The sequence below is a fragment of the Grus americana genome, chromosome 2 (assembly GCF_028858705.1).
Source record: "Grus americana isolate bGruAme1 chromosome 2, bGruAme1.mat, whole genome shotgun sequence".
Lineage (NCBI taxonomy): Eukaryota > Metazoa > Chordata > Aves > Gruiformes > Gruidae > Grus > Grus americana.
In genome coordinates, this window is record NC_072853.1 from 56,725,185 (window position 1) to 56,749,528 (window position 24,344).

Consider the following 24,344-nt stretch of genomic DNA (forward strand, 5'->3'; position numbering starts at 1 on the left):
TCACTTTGATCTTTTTTTTCCTATTGATTGAACACAGTAGATAAACAACCGTCTGTGTAGTATGAGCATTTATTAAGGCTTTTAAGCTGACTAAGGACAGCTTTGAATTAAATATGAGAGTTTAAATGATGGTTTTCTAATAAATGCTGTCTATAAAGACTTCATTTGCAGTGGCAATACAGTTTCATTTAAACATGGTAAAAGGAAGTCTTAACTATGGGCATTTTTTTTCGTTAATATTCAAAAAGAAGATAAAATATTGCAAAATTACAGGAAAGGTAATGGATTTTTTTTTTTTTAAATATGTAGTTATGTGTGTAATGCTCTCAACAAACTGTATTCTCTTCTCTTGGCACTTTTCAAGAAGTTTATGTAAATTAGTCAAGTGTCTTCAATTGTGGATTCAAATGGAACTACCAGGTGCAATCTGGTAGTTCTGCAATCACTTCCAATGAAATTAATAGAAAACTTTCCAGTGACTTTTTAATGAGTTAGATTGGGCTGCCATTGTTGATGTCTTGGAAAGGTCAGGATCGATTTCCTGGCATCCTTTTTGTCTCTAAGGAGGCTCTTTGCAATTCTATGGGAGACATAGTGATATTGCTATTCCTCTTCCTTGATAATTCTCTGTATAATTTATGTTCTTATACCTACCATCTAAGGCTTCGTGGAATAGCAGAGACAAACTGAAAAATGCAACTTCTTGGGGAAGTTGTTCATAACTTAAATGCCTAAAATAGTATTTCTGGGTAATGTCAAGCTTTTCTCCCACCCCCACACCCCAGAGTTCATTTTGAATTTTATTCTAGTACTGTACTGCTGTTATTTTTCCTTACTGATTTGGGGGGAGGGGAGGTAAAAAAAGACTGTTCCTGCAAATGGAATCAGCATGCCACATTGCAGTGTAGAGAGCAAGTTGTGTCGCATTTAAAGTAATGCTGTTTCACTGCAGTCCACTAACCCAACTTGCACAGGAATAGTTGCACATCTCTGGGGATCCAACTCTTGGGATTCCTGCGTTTTCAACTCCACCTGAAGCCTCTGTGAAGTTTCCAGCAAGCAGGCTTGTTCGTCTTGCTATGGAAAGGTTAGTTCTACTAAGTTAGTGCTGTCAGTGTACTAAAAGGTTGGTGTTAGTAATCTGTTTTGGAAGAATGCTTGGGCTGCCCTTGCAACAGGTCTGGATGAAATTGTTTCTCTGGTTTTACTGGATAATGCACCATGTGTTTGAAAGTGCAGGATTTCCTTGTACAAGTAAATGGTTATGCTTGAAGTACTGCATTTCTTGAAACAGGAATATAAAATCCACCCCAAAAATTCCAAGGTTTGGAGAAAAAGGAGTGTCAGGAAGGAGACCAGGGAGCTCCATTCACAGTGCTGACATTTGAGAAAGATAATCCATGCACTTGCTTTTCTTTTGAAATGTTTAACCTGCCTCACTTGCCAGTAGAGAGATTTAATTTCACAAATTAATATTTGACTATTTCTTGAGGTGAAGTATTGATATCTGGGGTCTCCTGAACTCACTGTCATGCTTTCCTTTATTTTCAGGATACTGGGGTAGGGAAATCGAGCATCGTTTGTCGATTTGTCCAGGACCACTTTGATCACAACATTAGTCCTACTATTGGGTAAGTACCATACATAATATATTTTTTTCTTCTATATATTTTTTAACTCACTGCCCTCTACTGAGCTCATTTCTTTTCCTCACTTTCAAGGCTATGAATACTATATATTGGGGTTTTTTCTCCAGTTTATCAATCTCACCAAACCCCTTAGTCTCCTTTAATGGCTTTCAGTTCATGATACCTGTTTAGAGAATCTGGGGCTGCCCCAGACCAGGTCTGCTCTGCTCTCCCTGTTCTGGGAATACACGGGGGCGGGGGGGCGGGCCTCAACTTAACTATATTGCAGCATAATCTATTATGGAGAGGCTGACAGAGCTCTGCCATTCTCCTCCTGTGAATGGCATCTCTTGAAGTTGCTTCTTCTCTGGGGCTATCCAGAATCATGCTGTTAGTGAATTGTATTGGGCATAACCATGACTTCCAGCTGTTCTGTTTTGGTTTTCTTCACCCATCTTACAACAAAAGATCTTAGATGTCTTACTCAGCTGATGTCCTTTTCTTTTTGTCTTGTCAAGAGCTTCCCCCTTTACATTGTGATTTGGTCATAGAACATTAGGATTAAAATCACTTTAGTTCCCACAGGTCAATGAGGTATCAGATCTGATCCTCGGAGCTTAAAGAACCAAAACCCCACAACCCAAAGAGGCTGTGATCTGCACAACGACCAGCACATCCCATGGCTGAGTAATGGGCAGGAGAACCATGGGGAGCCCTTTAACATACCTATATTGTGTGTCCTGCCAGGCTGGGCTGGAACATGGACAATGTCTGTTATCAGATGTGGACATCCTTTCATCTAGGTTTAGGACACGTTACATTATCCTGTCTTTCTCAAAATAGGGACAATGCAATTTAAACTAAGTATAATTAATTCACACCTGTTCTTCTTTAAAACTGCCAAGGTTCTGCATGTCAGACCATCAGAAATCTATTAGTCCTGTAGCTGATTCTGATTAAAAAATTTTTTCTTTTACTGTCTCGGGACAAATCTGCCAAGTCCAGTGTTACCTGGAAAATTCTGAAAATTCTTGATCATAGAATCATAGACTTGTTTGGGTTGGAAGGCACCTCAAAGATCATCCAGTTCCAACTCCCCTGCCATGAGCAGGGACACCCTCCACTAGACCAGGTTGCCCAAAGCCCCATCCAACCTGGCCTTGAACACTTCCAGGGAGGGGGCATCATCCACAACTTCTCTGGGCAACCTCTTCCAGTGCCTCACCACCCTCACAGTAAAGGATTTCTTCCAAACATCTAATCTAAATCTACTCTTGTCCTATCACTCCATGCCCTTGTAAACAGTCCCTCTCCAGCTTTCTTGTAGGCCCCCTTCAGGTACTGGAAGGCTGCTCTAAGGTCTTCCTGGAGCCTTCTCTTCTCCAGGCTGAACAACCCCAACTCTCTCAGCCTGTCCTCATAGGAGAGGTGCTCCAGCCCTCTGATCAGCTTTGTGGCCCTCCTCTGGACTCGCTCCAACAGCTCCATGTCTTTCCTGTGCTGGGGCCCCCGGAGCTGGATGCAGTACTCCAGGTGGGGTCTCACAAGAGCGGAGTAGAGGGGCAGGATCACATCCCTCGACCTGCTGGTCACACTTCTTGTGATGCAGCCCAAGACCCAGTTGGCTTTCTGGGCTTCAGGCGCACGCTGCCGGCTCATGTTGAGCTTCTCATCAACCAACACCCCCAAGTCCTTCTCTTCAGGGCTGCTGTCAATCCATTCAATTGATCTCTTATGGGAAAGGAAGCTAATACATAATGTTCACAAAGGAGTAATTTGAGTGAGAAGAGCTGCTCTGGCTTGTGTTATTAGAGCTGTTTTAAATCATCTGTGAATGACTGGTATTGATTGCTGTGTGGTGTTCAGAGGGTTAGATGGTATCTTCCAGAGCTCTGCCTTTTGATGCATGAAGGAGTCTCAGCTGGAAATTGCATGTTGAAGTTCCAGGACAATTTTGGACTCCTGAATGTAATGAATACAGAAAAATGGACAGAGAGAAAGGAAGCGTGTAATGAACAACGTTACTGACTGAAGGACACTTGTTTGCAGTGAAGGAATTGATGGGAACTTGAGTGGTTCTTTACTTCTAAATCATCAGCAGCCTTTTTCCCCAAGTAGTTTTTGTTACTAAGTAAATGTCTTCTGCTCAAATGGAAAAAAAAATCCCTTTAATTTTCATAATTATGATAACAGAGGGAAAATATTTTTCTATTTGAGGATTAAAATCTGAAGGCAATCTTGCACACAGGTAATATTACTTGTCTATATAGATAAGGTTTTTATTTTTATTTTCTTCTAAATTAATCAAATGTTTTAAATACACAATCTTTGCAATCTACAGTAGCTCTTGTGGCTCTAAAGTTCCTGTGTTTGGAGCTGTAAAGTGTTGCTTAATGCTTTGAGAAGGAGAGTGACAACTGAAAGCACACACCCTGAAAATAATCTGAAAATAATTGTTAAATGTGAGAAATTTTGCAGATGGCTGTAGAGGAGAACTCTGGTATATCTTTCTCAGGAAATGTTTTGATCAGTCATATGTCATTTGATTCAGTGCTTTTGTAATGACAGTGCATAGCATCAAATGCAATTTTATAGGCCATGAAAAAAGTTATCACAACAATTGTTCAGCAGTGTCCAGATAGGATGGGAAAAAAAAAATCTGCTAGAGTTTGGCAGTCTCTACTAGCCAGCTTTCAATTGAAATGCTGTAATATAGAAAAAGCCTATAAATTTGTAACCGTCTTTCATAAAGAGGAAAAAAACCCCACACTATGAAAACATAGACAAATCACACTTCCTACAAAAAATACAAGAAGCCATGAAGATTTCTTCATTTGAGTTGAGAGGTGGAAGAATTTTTTTCTATTTGTTCACCACGTGCTTTCCAGCAGGTGACTTTTCTATTTCCTGGTGATCCAGTCTCCTAGCTTTAACTGAAAAGTTGCACATTTGTTGCCTGGTATGATGCTGGTTGATGCCTTTTTCTCAGGTCCATATCACTGAGAAGATGGAGCTAGCTAGCAGCAGAAGCTATGTGTGAGTGGCAGGAGCATTTGTGTGCACAAATGCCCTCTGAACCTCAGAGGCTTTTCCCTTCTTTTAAAGTATATATATATATAGGTATCGTATATTTTAGCTGAGAAAAGGGAGACTTACACTTCTGTAGGCATTTTATCAAGGTTTTGGAGTTTCCCCATATGCAGCCTAACCCAGCAGAACTGGCTAAGGTCTATAGGTTGCATATTCAGAGTGTTTGTCATGTTACAAATTTTTGCTGCTTCTTTCTTTTCAGAGCATCCTTCATGACTAAAACTGTGCCTTGTGGGAATGAGCTTCATAAATTTCTAATCTGGGACACAGCTGGTCAGGAACGGGTAAGTATTACTTTGCAATATGTCTTTGTTATGCCGGTCTCTTTTCATGTAGTGGTGTACTTTTTCTAAACCTTTCATGTTCAGAGACTTTGTGTAAGTATAAACCTACCAGGGTGACTCTGGTGTTGTCCTGAGTTGGGACATTGAATATGGGCACAGGTTGTGTCTGCTGTTATTATTCTGGAAATTAGCACTGGCAACCTGAACCACTGAGGGTTTTTGTCTTGATTTTTCAAGTGTGTGAAGCAAATTGTTCAAATCAAGTAGCTTTTCCTTTGGCTTTTCAAAAAGGCCATAATGGAGTTTGTGGGCATTAGTTCATGTTGACCATATGTAAGCCTGGTTGATCATTTGTTTCTTTTAATAGTCTCAATGGCAGTAGTATGCAGTAAAAGACTGTAGAACTGTAGAGTTCTCTTAATATATGCCCACATTTATCTTAAGTTTGAAAGAAATGGAAAAACCCATGCACGCGTTTTAAAATAGCTTCAAACTTTCTTGTGAAATTGCACTGTTCCTGTTTATAGAAAAATGCAGCTATGTTCATGTTAGGTTGGGGTAAGATGAGATGCTTACACAGGCTGTAATGTGAGTCCTGATACATCCCACTGTATTCTCCATGCCTTGTATGTGAATTGTGGGCAATGGAGATTTTTGCTGGTAAGTGCAGGAAATGCTTGTGCTTTTATTTACAATGCACAGCATGATGTAAAGTGGCCCTGATGAAATCTGTTGACTCTTAGCAATTCAGTGTGTTATTTATGATGGGAAAACGGATCTTGAAAAACATATTTGAAGTATAGCATAATTCCTTCCCTTGAATCTTGTTTGTTCGATTTCTGCATGGTTTGGAGCTGATAACTGACTAATTATTGCAAGAGGTAGCAAAGGTTCAGTTTTCTTTCCCATGGTTTGAGTTCCCTTGCTTATTCTCTCTCTCTTCCCTCTGCTGCCCTGCTCTGCTCCCCCCGCTTTTTTTTTCTTTTAGCTCTTTAGTACACAAAACACAGCTCTTGACATTTAGATATAAGCATTAATCTATTTTCCCACGTAGTTGTAAGACTCTCAAAGTTTTTTTTTAAAGTAGGTGAATATTGATAAAGTCGTATTTACAGAACTAAATGATGCCTCATTTGAGGCAGGAAATCTGTGACTGAGCTCTGACTCTTGGACACCAAATCCATCCTTCCCATCTAGTACCTTATGTTTCCTCTCAATTTTTTTTAAGCTCATCATTTTTCAAACATCTGCTTTCCTTTTTTTTTGTGTGTCTAACAATGCTGAGCAGTGACCACCACAAACCCTGTTAAATTGCTCAGAATCTATTACAGATAAGTTATGTTACAGGTTTTCACATGTAATTGTTAATTATAACCTCTTTAAGGCCAGGGCCCATCTTTTTCTTCTGTCTTTGCACAGTATATTCCAAATCTTTCACTAGGACTCTAGGAAATTGGGGTGATAGAGTAAAGTTGATGGTTGCGGAGTGCTAGTTACCAAGGCAGACAAGTTTCCCAAGGTGAGGTCCATACTCTTCCGGGTCATTCTCCATCCTAAAACATTCCCATTTTACAGCTAAACACATGATGCTTCTCAATAGCTTATTCACTCTAATTTGTATTTGGGATTTTGGTTCCTTTGTGTTGTGTTGCTGCTCCTGATCTGCTATTTAAGAACAAATGTCTTCCCCTGTTAATTTATTTCTGATCATCCTCTGAACAACAGTGATGACCCAAAGCTTCCAGCCTTCCCCAACCTCTGGGCCTATTGCTGTTTTTCATAGTATACTAAGAAATGTCTTCTGAGTGGTGTTTCTGCTTTGAGAGCTGTTGTCCTTCCCTTGTTCTTTGTGATTTATTGTTGAGGCTTTATGTTCCACTGCTAAAGTCTGGAAATTTAGTCAATGCCCCTATTGTCTACTTCCTGCTCTTTCAACATTGCCTTCGTTTGGCTTCATTCTCCTAAACGCAAGGCCAAGCACAGGGCTTGCGTGTGCTTATTCTGGAGTCGCGGCGCTCTGTGCTTCCCCAGCTGCGCCAGCTGTTGCTGAGTCTACATGCTGATGTGGAGCCTTCATAGCAGAAGAGCCGCGGGTGAGATTTAATTGAAGCCTTACTTATGCCGTAAGAGTTAAGCTCAAACCTTAACCACGGTGGAGCAGGCAGGCAGAAACAACAACAGCAGCACTTCTCGTTCACGAGTTTCTCCTTTTTCACGAGTTTTCTCCTTTTTCATGTGTTTCTCTGGGCAACAAACTGGGAAACTGCCAGCTTGGAGAGTGTAGAGAAACGACTCTTAAACTTCTTAGTCTCAAGCCCTTATTTAAGCAATGCTCTGTGAGAACCAGTGTGCCTCCTGGCTGCCTTCAGCCAGCTGGGAGAAACTGGAAATTCGTGTGGCTGCTTTTGAAAAGAAGCTGTGCCCTGGGTACTCGGAGGAGCCAGCTGGAAGCACTCAGCACCCCCTTGAGGCATTAAATCAGCTTTCAGAATAGCCACTTGTAATGTTGCAAGCCTTCGGAAATGCTGGTCATAGTTGGGTTTAAAAGCTCGTAGGAACACCTGAGTTAGTTGAAGCACCTTAATACACAGGCCAGCCCGTCAGAGGTTAGTGATGGACAACAGGTAACTTGTGATTCATATGGATAATAGATATAATATTTTGTTTCTTTTGTGTCAGGAAACTTGGAATTGTAGGCAGAGCAGAGAAGGAACCAGAATTGGCATTTTGTGGGAAATGACGATCAGACGTCACTTCTACAGAATGACAATAATGCAGCAGAAAATGGAGATCAAAAGCGTTTCTGTTGTAGCTTTGGTGGGAGTGAACACTCAGCGTGCTGCCTGGAAGAGATCCTGGAGAGGGGTATGTGGCTCTCCAGCAGCTCTTGCTGTGGAAAATTCACATTGTACTTCATTACAAAAGGAGAGAGCTTCTTAATCCTTTTATCTTGCTTTTTTTCTTTTCCCTTTTTTGGATAGGGAGAATGTTAAACTGGCAGAACACTTAACAAAATCCCCCTACTTTTCTGTGCCTAAGTACCGGTCTCTGCAGACCCAGTTGCTTTGTGTCGGTGTGCTATCAGACAAGCTGCTTTATTCCGTTTCTCAGAGCCACTTTCCCTCCACTCCACTGTTTTCCAAATGTCACTTTTTTTTCCCCCTATCTCATTTTTTCCCCCATCAGCTTTACATTGTTGCTGTGGACTTCAGGACTTAAATGCATGACAATTATGTTATTGTTAGCAAAGATTCCATCCCCTAAGAAGAGTCTCTTCACAAGTTAGTTAATGATGTTTTTATTAGCATATATTTTGGTTCATGGTGCCCTAAGTAGCTTCTAATTACAATGCTTTGTCTGAATATCTTGGGTGGCTGCCAGCTTTCCCTTTTGCCAGCTGAGGAATATTGTAGCAAATAGTGAGGGAGCCTGAGGGCTGTGTTTCTAGGGCAGGAAAATTTATCTCTGTCCTTTTTAAATTTACTGTGTTGAACTCTGGGATTTTTAATTTTGTTTAATAGAAGGAGCCTCAATTACTTGAGCCCAATTTAAACCTTGATAGGAATTACCCCGAGTTGTGGGCTTTTTTTTTTTTTTAAACTGCTCTATTTCCAGGAAAAGGCTGACTGATAAGATACCTACAGTGCTTGATAGCCCCCTTTTTTCTGAGTGACAGTAGTTGTCCTGGTGATTCAGAGTGTCACAAAGTAGGGGGGTGAAAATGCTCCTTGAGAGGAGGACTTGTCCTGGCTGGGACATCTGCCCTAAGTTGAGCAACCTAATCACTGAGCTTATGGATGCTGCCTCTGAAACCAGACTATCCTGACAGGAGTTAACACCAGCTATCAATGACTTGAATTACTTCTGCAGTCAAGACGTGGCCTGAATTTTGCTCTGCGGTTTTATATAGGTGACTGATGGTAGCCCGCAGCTCAGTCAGTGTGGAGGTGGTTCCTTATATGTGGTGTAAGGACTTCCCTGCAGTGAGCTACTGCTTGCAAGCTGTAAAGGTCAACAGGTGATTGGTAGTATGTGTGTTTGAGAGAGCGCAAGTGGCATTAAAGCTAGTAAGTGAATATGTTATTTTTACTATTTTTAGAGTGAGCGTTAAGCATGGTAAATCGTTTGAGATGTGTGTGGATGTGTTTCTTTTCTTAAGCTTCAACAAACTTGTGGCATGGGTAGCTTGACAGTGAGCCGCGGTTCAGGTGTAGTGTCTTTTGCATCCTTTGTTTAATGACTGTAAACTTCAGAAGGGCTAAGCACAGGTCTCTTCCGTGATGTTGCAAAAGCTTGTTTTCTGCTTATTTAAAATATCTTCCAAAAAGATTATCCTAAAATGTTGGAATTTTTCTCTCTTCGCTTTAAGAATTCTTACATATTGGAGAAAAATGCTCATTCTTATATATATCTTCTTCAATTTAACTAGCCAAAAATACCTGTAGGTTGGAGACAGACAGATCTTTCCTGATTTATTCAGCTTGCAAATCCTGAGAACTAGAATCTCAGCCTTCAATCATGTAGAGAAAACTACTCAAGGTTATGAAATGCTAAACAGTATCTGATAGTGGCTTTCATGCATAACATTTTTCCATTTGCGCTTTGCCAGCTGAGAATGTCAGGAATTCTGTATCCCTCCCTGTGCCGCTTCTTGTGCGAGAAGCTTATGTGTCAGGATAACGTTTGACACTTCTGGGGTTTGCCTTTGCTTTTCTCCACACCCCGGTTTTCTGTTTGTTGGCAGCTGCTGCCTCGAAGGTGACAAGAACAGGGTGTGTAAATGCCCGTACTTGGGCAAGTAGGGGCTCCCAAGCTGTGGTAGGTACTGTTCATGGTGCACGGACTGCTTCAATGAGCTCATGCAACGCAGACACAATGGTGGCAACCTCTGGCTGTTCCCCCATGGGTGCTTACCTCATCCATGGAAGCAGTTAAAGCAGCTCTCCTAAACAGGCTGGTAGTAACGTGTTTCTGGCACTGGTCTACCATGATCTTCATCACGAGAACCTCAGCGGTTCGGGTTGTAGGAACGGGGGCCAAAGCGTGGGGAGGAAGGTGCTTCAGGTGGGTTTGGGGACTGGACCGAAGGGGTTTGTAGGGGTGGCGTGGCAGGAAGAGCCAAGGATGGGAAAAACAGGACACCCAAAATCACCTGTAGAGGGGCTGGGAACGGACTGCTGAGTGAGGGGACCAAGGTGTGTGAAGGTCCTAGTCTAGAAAGGTGAGTGTGTCTAATAGAAGGGGAAGGAATTGCAGAGCTACGTCACTGCCCGCACATGTAAGCGGCTAGTAGAGAGCGAGAAGCTGTGGCTGTCCTTACAATTAATGGCACCCAGATAAAGAAAGGATAAGGATCTCTGACCTTGAGAGGAGCCAAGTGGTTTTGTCTTGGCCACTCAGATACAATGTACGTAGTTGGAGAGCAGCTTCTCAAGAATGGGAATGAAATCTAGTCAAATGATCACAGCTGTCAGGAAGCAAATCTTGTGCTGCTATGCACCTGCAGATACTTGAAAAGGCACCATGTGGAAAAATCTTAGCTGAATTCAGCCCTTTACGTGAGAAGGTGGATAACGCTTGCTGAGCACTGGTCTGGTTCTGTTTACTCTGTGCATCCTTAGCCTTTCCAGCCATGCTTGTAGGCAGAATTATAATCCTTTTGCAGCAAGAACAAGTGGTGTTCTTTACAGTCTAGGATGGTAAAAGCAACCCAGTTCAGGAGTTGGGGGGAGGTGTTGTTGTTGGTTTTGTTTTTTCTCCTCTTGGCTATGGAGTTTGGAAGAGACAGCCCTGCTGTGGCAATAAGCCAGTGCTGGGGTGTAGCAGGATGGTGCAAAGAGCTGCTGACATGAATTAGTGTTCCCTGGTGTGCCTGGCAGATTGAACGAATCCAGACTGTCTTCAGCAGCATTTGTCAGCCTCTATATAAATAGGCAGGAGTGGTAGGTTTTTATATCTGTATTTATTTGGCCTCTGTTTTGCTTTCTAAACCAGCATTACATAAGACGTGGTTAAGAGACTTTCACTACCACAGCTTGGGTGTGATTTGCATTGTGTTCCCTTGAATTCGTTTTTCTCTTCAAAGTATTGCGATATGGCTACTCTGTGGATTTTTCTTCTTCCTCATTCTGAACTGTCAGTACAGAGGAAATGTGAAAAGCATTACCTAAGACCAAATATACCTCTCCGTGATGAAATACAGAGGAAACAGAAAGCAAAATACTGCAGAGCTTTTAAATAGGTGGTAAATTCCTTAATGGCTGTTGGTTCCATTTTTCTGCCCTTTGCAAGGGCAAAGCTTCTGTTGACTTCAGTGAGATGGCCAGGTGAGGGGTTGCAGAATCCCAAAATACTCCTGGAATCAACCAGAGCAACTCTGGTTATGCTGAACTTGCATTTGCACCACCTAAGACTGAGTGTGTCCTCTGTGCTGCAGGGCCGAACAGCTGTAAAGGTCGGGCAGCTTCTAGTCGGATTCTGAGAGAAAAAGGGGACCTGCTTTCAGAGGAAATTTCATAATGACCACATGGCCTTGCTGCTTCTTCCTTAGTGGCAGAGATGATGAACCGCAAGTGCAAAATGGACGTGTTGGTAGAGGAGCACCAGCACAAAGGTGCTCTGAACTGAGTTAGCATTGCACCAGCACTTGTGCGACTGTGTAGGTGTGTAGCACGCTGTGCAGAGTTCTCCAGGGAAGAGAGTCTTAGAAGTCTGCATGAAGCCACACAAATCATTGATTTTGGTTTGGGCATGTCTTTGGTAAAATAAGTTTCTTATTTGTATTTTCAATGGCCCTTTCAGCCTGGCTGTAGGTGTTGAATTGGAAAATGTACTCCTACAACTTAACTATTGCATTGCATGGTTTAGTGACCTCAGCCTCACAAGTTGTCACCAACCCCCACAAAAGCAGAAGAGGCCTAATGAGTGATGAAGTGGGTCGGTATTTGCAAATAGGCAAACTTTTTGCAGATACTGAATGAGAGGCACAAGTCTTCTAAATTTCCACAGTAGGTGAGCTGCTAATGATAGTTTACTCATTATACAAAGATGGGAGGTATTCCCAGTGCCTAGAAGAACATGGTGGGAAATGGGGGGTGTGTGTGTAAAATTCAGTAGTGTAAGTAAGTAGCAAGTCCCTGTACCTTTTGACTCCCAACAAAAATGTACGCTGTAAAGTTGTAGGTGATTTTTTTGGAAAGAGAGGAGGAAAGCCATCTGTGAACATCCTTACTGGTTAAAGGATGATCATGTGTGTATGATGGAGCCATGAGAAATGCGTTACATGTTAGGGGAAGTGCAGTTAAGACTGTTTTATGTCTAGAGTGCTGCATACAAACCTGGTCACCAGCAGTCAGGAAAGATGAACTGAAGCTGGACCGGGCACAGAGAAAGGTAATTAGACCCTGCTTTCTCCACATCACCTTAGCTTCGGACTGGAAGAGCCTGGTTAGCAGACTGGCAAAGTTAAGACTGCTCTATATTCATATTTCAGCTAAAGGCAAGCGTTGATGCTTGAATTTTAGTAAGTCAAGGTGCAAGGAAATGACAAGTAATTTAGTAATTAGAAATTCAGAAATTTTTTAATCATCAAAATAATATGATCCCTGTAGAAGTATCATGGAAAAAACCAACAACCCTGAATTGTTTTAGGCTGGACCACGATCACCTTTGAAGCGAGTTAAGAGTGTGGTTATTTGTGATGGTGGGAGCTGATAGATGACTGTTTCGGGTCTGTGTTTCCCTGTTAGCCCAAGGTGATGTGAGCTGCTGCTGGCTGCAGGTAGGGGTGACATCTGCCAGCGCGCTGCTCTCGGCTGCGGGTTACGGAGGGGCTGACTCCCCAGCAAGCTGGGGTTGCGACCTGGTGTCCATGTGGCAGAGCTGGGGGTGGCTGCCCGAGCGTTTCAGGTGGCCCTTCCTGAGAAGCAGAGCTGTTCTCCTGCCAAATCTCGAACTGCTCCTGTTTCTCCTAATTTTCTTGGGAATTACTGGATACAGAAATACTGAGCTATAAAATCAAGGTTATAGATGTTATAATTTATAATACAGAAGGTAGTCCCATGAGATTTAATTTTGTGAGCTGATTTTTTTTGTGTGTCGCTTGTTTTGGGCATCTGTCCCACATTTGGTCCTTGGCAGGTGAAAAATGTGTGCATTAGTATTTTGTATCCCTTTAATTAATTTTGCATGACTCCCTTTTTCCAGGTAATTAGGCCAGAAAAAGATTTAAGATGGCTTTTCTTTTGGACACTGATTTAAAAGAAAAAAAAAAAAAAAAAAAGCACCACCAAGTAAACATATTTACTTGCATAATACTTTTACTAGTATGTTTGTGATAATGGAAAATCCATGTTCATAAACCACATTCATTAAGAGTCTATTATTAGATCATGAAACTTAATCAGAGTTACAATTTTTCAACCCCTCTTGATTCATTCAGTTATTCAGCCTTGCAAAGAGTCTTTTCCTGTTTTCTTGTGGACAACAGTGATTTGGGACATAGTGTATCATCATGTTTGTTTATTAGACTGTACAAAAGAATGACAAAGGGGATTTAATTTTGGTTTAACTTGATATTCTGCAGTGTGATAACTGATAATAGTTGTTACTAGTGCACTTTCAGTTGGTATTAAACAATTTCTAAGTGCTTTTTTTTTTTTTTTTTCTCCCCTCACAGACTGCAGGAAATTGCATTAAGATGCATTGTAATCCCATTTTGGTCACTTTGTCCAATGTAAAATATGAAATCTTGAGTGTCAGGTTTATCCAAATAGGAATATAAACTTAGATGCCAGATGAAATCTATGACTTGATATTAAAAAACCCAAATCCTGATGCTACATGCCTAAATATGGATGAAATGTTTTCTCCTCTTAGAGCGAAAGTATTATTATGAAAGAGGAAATAACTGTCCTGAGCAAGTACATAGATTTTCAGCAGAGCAGTGAGGTCAGACTTACCTGTTAACAACAACTACTGAACCCGAGTGCCTTTCAAAGGCAGTTACCTTTCTGAGCCTAACTTGCTGTGGTCTTGCCCTCCTTCTTTCCAAGCTTGTGAGGAATTGGAATATTTAAGTAGATTATTTTGTCTTAAATACCAGAGGAACTGCATTCCTCCCGCATGCTGTGCCTCTGGTCTTGCCACTTTTTATTTTTCTTGACACAAGGAGCAGGTCAAACCCAGTTTGACAGCATTTGGCATTTCTGTTACTGAAATGCAATACACTGTTGAAGTGATTAATTAATCACCAAAAATGTTTCTAAAGGTTTTCTTTGTTTCTGCATATTACCTGCACTAATTTAAAATTATTATTGCTTCCATTTTAGGAGGAAAAAAAAAAAGAGAGTAAAACTGCCAGTGGCAGTAAACTGTACCAGCAGAGATGTGCACAAAGTAGTTCTGCAAGTGCAGAGCTATTTGAGTGTGGTCTAAACCAGTGTGAATCTGGCTTCTAGTGGTCCTGTCCTTCCTCCTTTTTCTCAGCTGTGCTTTCCCACCCCTTCCCTTCAGCTGAGTTTATCTGATGCACAACAAGCTGGTTTGGGAATCCAGCTAAAAATTAATTCTACCCAAAAAGCAGTAGTTTGCATCCTGGTTCCAGTTTGTATCCAGTTCTACTTGTCCAGGATTCAGTGAAAAAGGTCTGATTTTCTGTTTTGGTTTGGGTTTCTTTTAGGTTGTTATTATTTTTATTTTTACTTTCTGGCCATAACACTGGCCATATTCTTCAGTGAAACAGCTATTATGGAAAGTGTTCTTGTCTCCTGGTCAAAAGAAAAGGGAGAGGAATTTCCAAGATGATGTACAGATTCTCAGTGTGCTTTCTGGGCCAATATTGAAGGAATTTGAAGCATGTGAGTTTAACTGCATGTGAGTTTAACTGCATGGGTCCTGTGAAGTGTGATTACTGTTATCTGAGAGCTCTTTGTAAATTCATGAATACTGTGTAATCTAGATAAAAACCAAATCAGCATATGTGTAAGGTATGTCGTTTTTGTCCAGGAGTTTACAGACTGGGAGGAGTGTGTATACAGCATGAAAGGTCAAATCTACCCTCCACAGTTAAGGTCCCTGATTTTCAGGTTACTTTAACGAAACGCACATGCTAACAAGCAGGTCTTGGAAATTCTTGAAGTTTGTAGGAGATAACTTCTTGTCACAGGTACTCAGTGAGCCAGCTAGGAAGGATGCCCTCCTAGACTTGCTGTTTGTGAATAGAGAAGGACTGGTGGGGGATGTGATGGTAGGTGGCTGCCTTGGCCACAGTGATCATGAAATGGTTGAGTGTAATGAGAAAAAAAAAGGACAGCAGAGTTGCTACCCTGGACTTCAGGAGAGCAAACTCTAAGCTATGAGGGAAGACCCAGGGAACTACAGACCTGTTGGTCTAACCTCAGTTCCTGGAAAAATTATGGAGAAGGTTATACTGGGTGCTATTGAAAGGCATTTAAAGGCAATCATCAGGCTCAGTCAACATGGGTTCACAAAGGGAAAGTCCTGTTTAACTAATGTGATATCCTTCTACAATAAAGTCACACGCCCAGTGGATGAAGTGAAGGTGGTGGATGTAGTTTTTCTGGATTTAGTAAGGCTTTTGGTACTGTCCCTCACATCATCCTTCTGGACGAGTTGCCTAACTGTGGGATGAGTGGGTTCATGGTGCGCTGGGTGAAGAACTGGCCGAAGGGCAGAGCTCAAAGGGTTGTAGTGAATGGGGCTGCATCTCACTGGTGACTAGCGGTGTTCTGCAGGGCTCCATTCTAGGGCCAGTTCTGTTCAATATATTAATCAATGATCTGGATGCAGGAGCTGAACGCACCATTAGCAGGTTTACTGATGATACCAAACTGAAGGGTGTTGTTGACTCTTTTGAGGGACAAGAGGCCTTGCAGAGGGATGTAGATTGGGGAATTGGGCAATGATTAATGGGATGAAATTTAACAAGTCCAAATGCCAGATTCTGCACCTAGGATGAAGTAATTCTGGGCACAAGTATAAATTGGGAGAGGCATGGCTGGAGAGCAGCCCTGCAGAAAGGGATCTGGGGGGTGCTGGTCGACAGCAGCTCGATATGACCCAGCAGTGTGCCCTGGCAGCCAAGAGGGCAAACCGCACCCTGGGGTGCATCAAACACAGCGTAACCAACGGGTCAAGAGAGGTGACTGTCCTGCTGTATTCAGTGTTGGTGTGGCCTCACCTTGAGTACTGTGTGCAGTTCTGGGCCCCACAATTTAAGAAGGATGTGAGGATCCTTGAATGCTTCTGGAGGAGGGTAACAAAGCTGGTGCAAGGGCTGGAAGGTACGTCCTGTGAGGAGCAGCTAGGGACTTGGGGTTTGTCTAGTTTGAGTCTATCCTATTCTAACACACTGGAAATTTCCGTCATGATCTGGAAGCCTAAAAATTCTGGAAAGCATTTATTGCTTAAACTTGCAAGTAATAAAGCCACACACTAAAAGCCCGGAAGGCACGCATCTACCCAACTCCCTCAGGATCTTGGCTGATCCCTTTTCTTCAGACTATGCTTTTTGACTGATTCCTCTTTTTTTTTTTTTTTCTCATCCTCCTTCCTGCTGTTTTCTCCTATTAATGAGCTCTCCCACCTGCCTCGCTCCCCAAAACACCTCAGTACTTGACCATCTGTCACTGCTGCTGTGCATCCTTACTGTTATAAGAGAAAGTATTGACCTTGAGCTGGAGCGTGTGATCTGTGATAAACAGCTTACAAACTGGCAAATGAAACAATACTACAAATAACTTGCTTTATACATTGCATTTGAAACAGCTAGAAATGTGGAGACTGCTAGGTCTAAATGCTCAGTGTGTAAGTACAGTTCAGAGAAAAAGATGTGTCCACTAAATCTGCAGAGATTTGCAACGTAACACATGGATCCGTGCACATTCACTGGGCAGGGAGATTTGTACCCTGCCCTAATAACACATTTGATTTAAGAGTTGACCTCAGTTATTAGTTGTAGCTTTATATGAAGCCTTTGCAGATCACTTTGCAAATAAAATATTTGTAAAATGGCTGTGCGAGTATAGTGAGACTAAATGTATTTTCCAAGAAAAATTTATTTTTGGTTTGCTTAAGACTAACTTTAGTTGAATCAGCAGAAAGGCTCTTTGACTTCCTTTCTCTGTGTAATTATAAGCTGAAATTCCAAATCAGCTGCTTAGTCACAGTAAATTATGAAAATGATGCTGTTCGTTGGCAAGCTGTTATAATAAACATATTTATTGCTTAGTGGTTGTTTTTGTTTTGTTGTTTTTTTGTTTTTTTTCTTAAAGGATGTTTCCCTTGAAACAAAAAGCTGAAGAGTAACTTAAACCACAATAACCCATGTTTTTCAAAATACCTGTCATAGTGTAGAATAAGTAAACATGACAGGTGTTCAGAGTTTTCTGACAAGCTAATTTCATCCAAGTAATTTGCAATGTTTTATGAAAATGGAACCCAGGCTGAATCCAATCTGTTACAACTACAAATCAAAACGTTGCGGTTTGCCAGGGGAAGGGGTCAATATGCTGTCAGGTTAGGCCTCCAAGTGTAGGTGATCTGCATCTCAAAACTTGTCTTCAGAGTCCATGCCCTGTAATGGAAAAGATGCATTGAACCAGTAAGTGCTGATTGTGTAAATCCAGCGGGATGAAAAGCTGCAGGAGATAAGGGAGCTCTTCTTCCTTGGAATTTAAGGAAAATTAGAGATGGGCAACCACTGAAGCGGTCTGTTCTGTATGGGATGAAAGTAAGTCAATGGTCCTGCCATGGCAAGTCTTTGTGACCTGACAAAGTATGTGATAATTCTGATTTATTAATGATATTTCTTGTTGGGGGGTGTTATGTTTTAACAGTTTCATTCCTTGGCTCCAATGTACTACCGAGGTTCAGCAGCGGCTGTGATAGTTTACGATATCACTAAACAGGTAAGACACTTTTCACCTGTGTTAACTCCTCTGCTTGAGCCAGAGTTGGAGTTAAAACCCACAGCTGTGGAAGTATTTGCATGTTAATCCCTGTTCATGTCAGTGGGGTTTATATGCTTCGACAGTTTGTGCAGATTTGGATGGAAGTGCCCAACTGCCTTAAATTAAATATGAAGTTCTGTTTATGTGTTGTTTAAACTTCATCTAGACAAAAGGTTGGAGACTGCATTTTGACAAAGTTTCTTTGGATTTCCTCTGGCTAAGTAGACAGGATAATATCCTGCAATACCCCCTCTCACCACCACCACCTATGTTCTCTGTATGGAATTGAATTTTTACTACAAAAAGCAGCTGGCTGCTTTATCAGCTGAACAGAACTTCAGTTGTTTGCATATTACTGATTTTAAAACTCATTGTTTTTAACTAAGCATATCATCTCATGTTTGCGTTGCGGGACTCATGTCTTAACTTTGAAACCAGTAACAAAATAAGAAGTCTCTGACCTTTGTCTCAACGTTATTAATTTGGAATGACAATTGTATTTTCAGATCCTAAACTGCTCTTGCTCATTAGCTGAATGTCTCTTCCACTGCTTTTGAAAGAAACCCCTGCTGAAAAAGCTGAGTTAGAGGAGGCGTTAATGGGTGCATGGTCATGACAGTTCACTAGCATTTTATTCCTTTCCTGCCAATTGAATTATTTACTACTAGGTTGAGGGGGCTGCACTGGTTCTGCAGTGCATTAGTGTAATGATCTGTGGCTGATGATGGCCACTGTTGCACAGCAGTATTTCTTTGCTAATTTCCCAAGAAAAGATGAGGAAGAGTGAATCGTGCTCTATTGATACTTATTTTTAATTTAAATATCTTACAGCTGATCTTGTAATGCTGCGTAAGAATATAATTTTGTTTTGCCAGCCTTTCTCCAAGCTTATGTGGAACAGCTCTCAGAATAGAGAGGAGAAAATAGGAGAGGAAGGTCAACGTGTATTTCACTTTATCATCCTTAATATTCAGCTTTGATCATTAAAGCAGAATGGATGTTTTTTTCCCAAATAACTGGTAGTGCTCTCCCTTCAGTGATACAGCCATTGCCGATTTAGACACAACTCTTATGTGCATTTTCGAAGGGGGAAAAATGATTTATAATGTATTTGGGAGCTCACTTTGAGTTTCAGTAATAATTTCAACCATGCACTATAATTAGAATCTCTAGGAACAAAAGTGATTTTAATGCTATTTGTTAATTAGTATAAAGAAATAGAAAATTTGCTATTAAAAGGTAGGTTTGAGTTTTGTACTTGGAGGGAAGTAGTGAACTGTCAGATGTCTCTTTGTTTTCCTAATGAGTAAATTGAGGTTTACCAGGTCACAGATTTGGAAATGCTGGGGGGGAGGGCATCACTGTGAAAGCTCTCCTGGATATTACCACAAATGTGACAGTGGTTGAGATGGTAGCCCACTGGGCAGAAATTGAAATTAGACAAATGAAGCTCACATTAAAAGTGAAGGAAATTAGTTACTAGCCAAACATAAAAGAACTGTGGTAGTTTCTTCATCACTGAAAAGTTAAGAAAAAGATTCAACACTGCTTTGGTGGGAAGCAAAGGGGGAAGTGTCCAAGTTTAAGAATTAGTTTGAGGAAATCTTATGACCTAAAGTTTGAAAAGCAGATCACATAGATACAGCGATCTTCTTCTGGTCCTGTGATCTACAAAATTATTATTGCATTAATACTATCAAAGCTGTGTTCCTCTAACTTCAAAAAAGAAGCAAATACATCAATGCGGACCGGGCTGTTAGCTTATTTGTTATTTCTCTGACTTAGGATTCATTTCATACTTTGAAGAAATGGGTGAAGGAACTAAAAGAACATGGTCCTGAAAACATTGTAATGGCTATCGCTGGAAACAAGTGTGATCTTTCTGATATCAGGTAATACATCCATTTTTGTTGTTGCTTTGATGGCAGTAACTATATTGTTTCCTTCCTTCAGGTAACCAGTGTGTTTCACTGTTATAGTATATAATTTTGGTCAGCTGTATGGAGTCTTTCCTAACCCCAGTGGTGGGGGTACATTCTACCAATGTACAATCACACTGGCAGTAGCACAACTTGAATTAAGTGCCTCTCTTTTACTGTCCTTCCTATGTATTTGTACAATCTATGCCCTTTAGCTGCTGAATCATTAGGAATGGAAAAGTATTCTCTTTTTTTCCCCTTCCATTCATTTTAAAAGGTGCAGAATGTATTAAGTGATGAGCAAAACCAGCAATGTAAATCTAGAAGGCTGGGCCTGAGGAAGAATAATGTTATTCACAGAGAAGCTTTGAGAATTTGTACTTTGCACTTTGCAACAACTGAAGCTGTCCCATAGTACTGGATGTAGAAAGTGTATCTTTGGTTTTTTGGGAGCGTAACCTCAAGTAAAACTTTTGTCACCTGTGAGAAGCAAAGAACCTCCTGGGTAAAAGAGGGGAGGTTTGAATCCACCCTCCTGCAGAAGAGGCGAGATGATGCTATTTGGGACGAGAGTGAAGCTAGAGTCACTCTTCTGCTTGTTAGCTCTGTTTTGGATTTGCGTTTATCCCTTCTGGAAATGGAAGCACATTCCGCTGTACAGTAGTGAACTTTCGTGTCAGTCCATGACTCTGTTATTTCTTGCTTCAACTATGAGTACAGACTCAATGGCTGTATTTGATGCTTTCCTCTTAGGACCTCATAGGCTCTTACGGTTGTGCAAATGTATCCCCCTGTTGGTTTATAGTCATTACTTTGGCCCAGGTTTACCAGAGCTCTGAAGCACATGTGTAACTTCAAGTGATGCAGTGCTTTATTGAATTAAGGCATATACAAAGACTAGACACGTGTGGGGTTTTTTTTGTTCCTTGCCCTCACTACTGTCAGCCATGAACCTACACAAAACTGCGACTCACTGCTTTCTCTAAGACCTGAACAAGCCCTGACACTAGAAGACTCCTGGTTGCTGTCTGGCTAAGAATCAGGGACACAGATAGTATATTGGCGTCTCCTATGATGATGTGATATGCTTGTCAACATGGTGTAAGTGAGTCCTATAAGACAAAACTAAAGTTTTCCAAATATGAAGTAGAAAAAAAGAGGAAAACTATAAAAATAAACTCCAGAACCATTTAGCTGAAATTGGAGTTTTCAGTTGCTCCGAGAGTCACTTCAAATTTATTGCTTAAGTGTTCCCAGCAATACAATTTCCTGATTAAATCAAGGGTGATAAGTTTGGAGATTGTGACAAATGGCATCAATTGCAAATGAATCCATAACCAGCCCTTCCCCTGCTTTTGGTAGCACTTGTCATGGCAGCAAGCTTCTAAATGCTGTTCTGCCAGAGTCAGGTTAACTTGGGGATGTGAAGAAAAACCTGCACCCCAGAAATGTGAGAATGCTGGGGTTCCTGACGGAGCGACTGTGATCTTTCCACCACGTTATTCTCAAACACTGCCTGTTGTTTACTGATTGCTGATCATCTGTTTCTTGCTCCTGTTCAGCCAGTACGGCTCTTCCATGCACAAAATATCCTGGTGTTAGCGTGGTCCTCATTGTCCTTCATGAGCTAATGTCTCCTCTTCTTTTTTTTCCTATGGAGGTGGCTTTTTTCTCTCCATAATTATGAATAGTTTTGAGACTAATTTTTTCAGGCAGTTATTCTTTCTGCATCCCACAGCCTTTTTTCTTTGTAAAGTCATCCAGTGATGTTCAGCTAAAGAGATTTTGGTGGAAAAATAGAGAGCAGACTAGCTCGTACGTGATATGTTTTCACAGTTCTTCCAGAAATCTAATTGTTTATGCAATACATGCAGCTGTATGCATTCTCTGGCTGCTTTATGTCTTCAAATTTACTTCAGTAAAAATGATTTTAGGTGAAATGTGTCACCAATTTATCAGATTGTTTCCAATGAGTAGAAAATACACATGCCTTTGGGCGCAGAGAATTTAAAAATAAGATGATAGGAGCACACAGGAGCAAGCTGCTGTTTGTATGCATTTTTGGCATCTCTCTTTGGTTTTGTAGAACTTTTGGCAGATGTTTTGCTAGATATCAGAGACACAGCTGCTTTTAAGACCACTGTGAATAGATGCAAAAGAGGACAAGCCGACCTGGTTCAAGTTGATTTGATTCTGCCTTCTCTATGCCTGTAGGAGATAATGTAGGGAGGAATGAATGGAAGCAATAAGAACTGATTATCTCCCTTTGGGAAAAGACCGGTACTATTCCTTATAATCATTGACCATGTTACCCTTCTCATTTAGGATCTAAAATTTGGTTTTGAGCTGCCAAGATGGATTTGGGACACTCAGGGGTCATGCTGCTTTTCTCAGTGTTGTTAGTAGGCTATCAGCAGTTTTTGGCACTCTGAAGTAAATTTCTCTCCACTTTGAAGGAATTTCTACAGGTAGACAGGCAATTTTGTTTAGTATAAATCCTCATCTTTGTTATAGTACTGTCATCTCTAGTATTGTTGAGTGTTTGGCATACTTTTAAGTAATGGCAATAGACTTTTCCTTCTGATATGTGTCCTGTCCTTCTGACAGGTCATTAAAAAGTAGTTTCAAAGACAGGAACTGAGACTTCAATGTTAAAAAGTTTTAAGTGTCCCAAAATATTTTTGAACATTATGGAAGTCAATAGTCATAACAGCAACTAAGAAATGTTTACTTCCCTAAAAATATGGTGCACCTTCTTAACAAATTGTGTTCACTGGAAATTGCCAGATTCTTGGTTAAGAGAATTCAGCAGAATTTCATGCTCAGATCTTCCCCCTATGCATCCAGAATATTTCTTCAGTCAGTAATCATTCAGAAAAACTCAAAGGAGATTGAATCAATAGAATGATTTGGAAAGGATAAAATGAAATAATTGACATCTTTCAGAATAGGTATTTCTCTAACTTTCATTGTAGCCCTGGAATAACACGTTCTTAGTACTCCACTGATGGTTCTTGCCTTCTTCCCTCTTCACCCCATCTTGCGTGTATTCAGCTCTCAGCTTAGAGTTCAAGAATTTGTGCTTTTCCTTTTTGACAAGGTAGCGTATTAGCAATGTTGATATCCAGATTATAACTCCACTTGATGTATGCAGCCTTCTCAGTGCCGGCAGCACTGGATGTCATGATGCTTATTGCCCATGTGCTGTGGACGTTTATAGGCTTCCTTTGGAAATGTGATCAGAGAAGGCTAAGAAGTTTTGTGATACTTCCTTGGAATATTGTCACTTGCTGCTGTTTTACCTTTTCCTTGATTCTTCAAGTTTACTTTCTCATCTAAATTACAGCAAGTTGGAAGTCTTCATAACATAACCCTGTGCTCTCAAATTTCTTCCGTTACTGTTGTTTGAATATTATGTTACAAAGTTAAGTTCCCTTTTTTCCACCCTTATCTCTAGGGCCATCTGCAGATGGTGATACCTTCATAGTAAATGCCAAGGTGCCATTTCAGAAACAGTAAGGGAACGCTGCTTTCCCTGTGTTTTCTGCAATAAAGACATGTAATACAAAGAAGCAAGTCATGGAAACAAGCTCTGAATCCAGATGCTGGAATTGCAGGCTAATTTTTTTAAAATCATTTGTAATAAATCAGGCAATTATTCTGCCTCTCTACATGTTTCCCATGAGCAGCAGATCTGATTTATCTAAAATATATACCTCCATAAACTAACTGTGAAATTGCATTGCTGTGCTCCCACCTAGGAACCTTCAGATAAAGTCCAAGGCACTCGCACTAGGAGGAAATTGTACTGAGAGTCTCTGGACTGGTACATCAGAACTGTGGGGTGAAGCAGTTGGTGCAAATTCTGCGTATGCAACAGATAGCTATAAAGCCACACAAAACACACCAGTTGAGGTATTGAACAACTGAAAGAAAAATAGTGCTGGCAGCCTGGTGTTTCAACGTGTGCTCCCCTGCTCGGGTGTACCCTGAGTGCCCATTAGCGTGTTCAGTCTCTGTTGCTCAAAAATCAGGAACAGCGGTGATTACAGGCAGCAGTGGGCACCGGCAGATTCAGCTTTGCCACCTGGCTCAGGCGGGTATGAGGTTAGCGTGGAGTTTGCTTTGTGTCTGAAGCAGAGGTCTTTGGCATGTTGAAAACTGCATTTACCAGTTTTTGGCATATGAAGCATTGGCTACAAAATGAGGATATTCTACCAGTGATTTTTAAGGTGGTGTCACTTTGGTGACATGGCACAGAATGGTGGTCTTCCCCCAGTGAATCTGGCACTCCCAGATTGCTCTTGCCAATGTGCTTGGAGTCAGCGGCTCCCATGTTTCTTTCAGAATCTCTCGTTTTCTTGCTGCTTGCAGACACTTAGAGATTACGATGCTCTTATCATTTTCTTCCACAACAGTCGTACCCTATCTTGTTTGAACACTTGGTGTGGA

General features: G+C 41.1%; 1 protein-coding gene across 8 annotated transcripts in view; it reads left to right on the forward strand.

The window, feature by feature from the left end:
* RAB31 (RAB31, member RAS oncogene family) overlaps positions 1-24,344 on the forward strand; it is a 73,327-nt gene that overhangs the window by 26,843 nt on the left and 22,140 nt on the right. For 7 of the 8 annotated variants that reach the window (XM_054816192.1, XM_054816197.1, XM_054816193.1 and 4 more), the window contains exons 2-5: positions 1,552-1,631; positions 4,921-5,002; positions 17,860-17,931; positions 19,759-19,865. In XM_054816192.1, the coding sequence (XP_054672167.1) occupies positions 1,552-1,631; positions 4,921-5,002; positions 17,860-17,931; positions 19,759-19,865 (341 nt within the window). Of the gene's footprint in view, positions 1-973; positions 1,088-1,551; positions 1,632-4,920; positions 5,003-17,859; positions 17,932-19,758; positions 19,866-24,344 lie in introns of those variants that run through there. The other variant, XM_054816195.1, reaches the window with a different exon arrangement.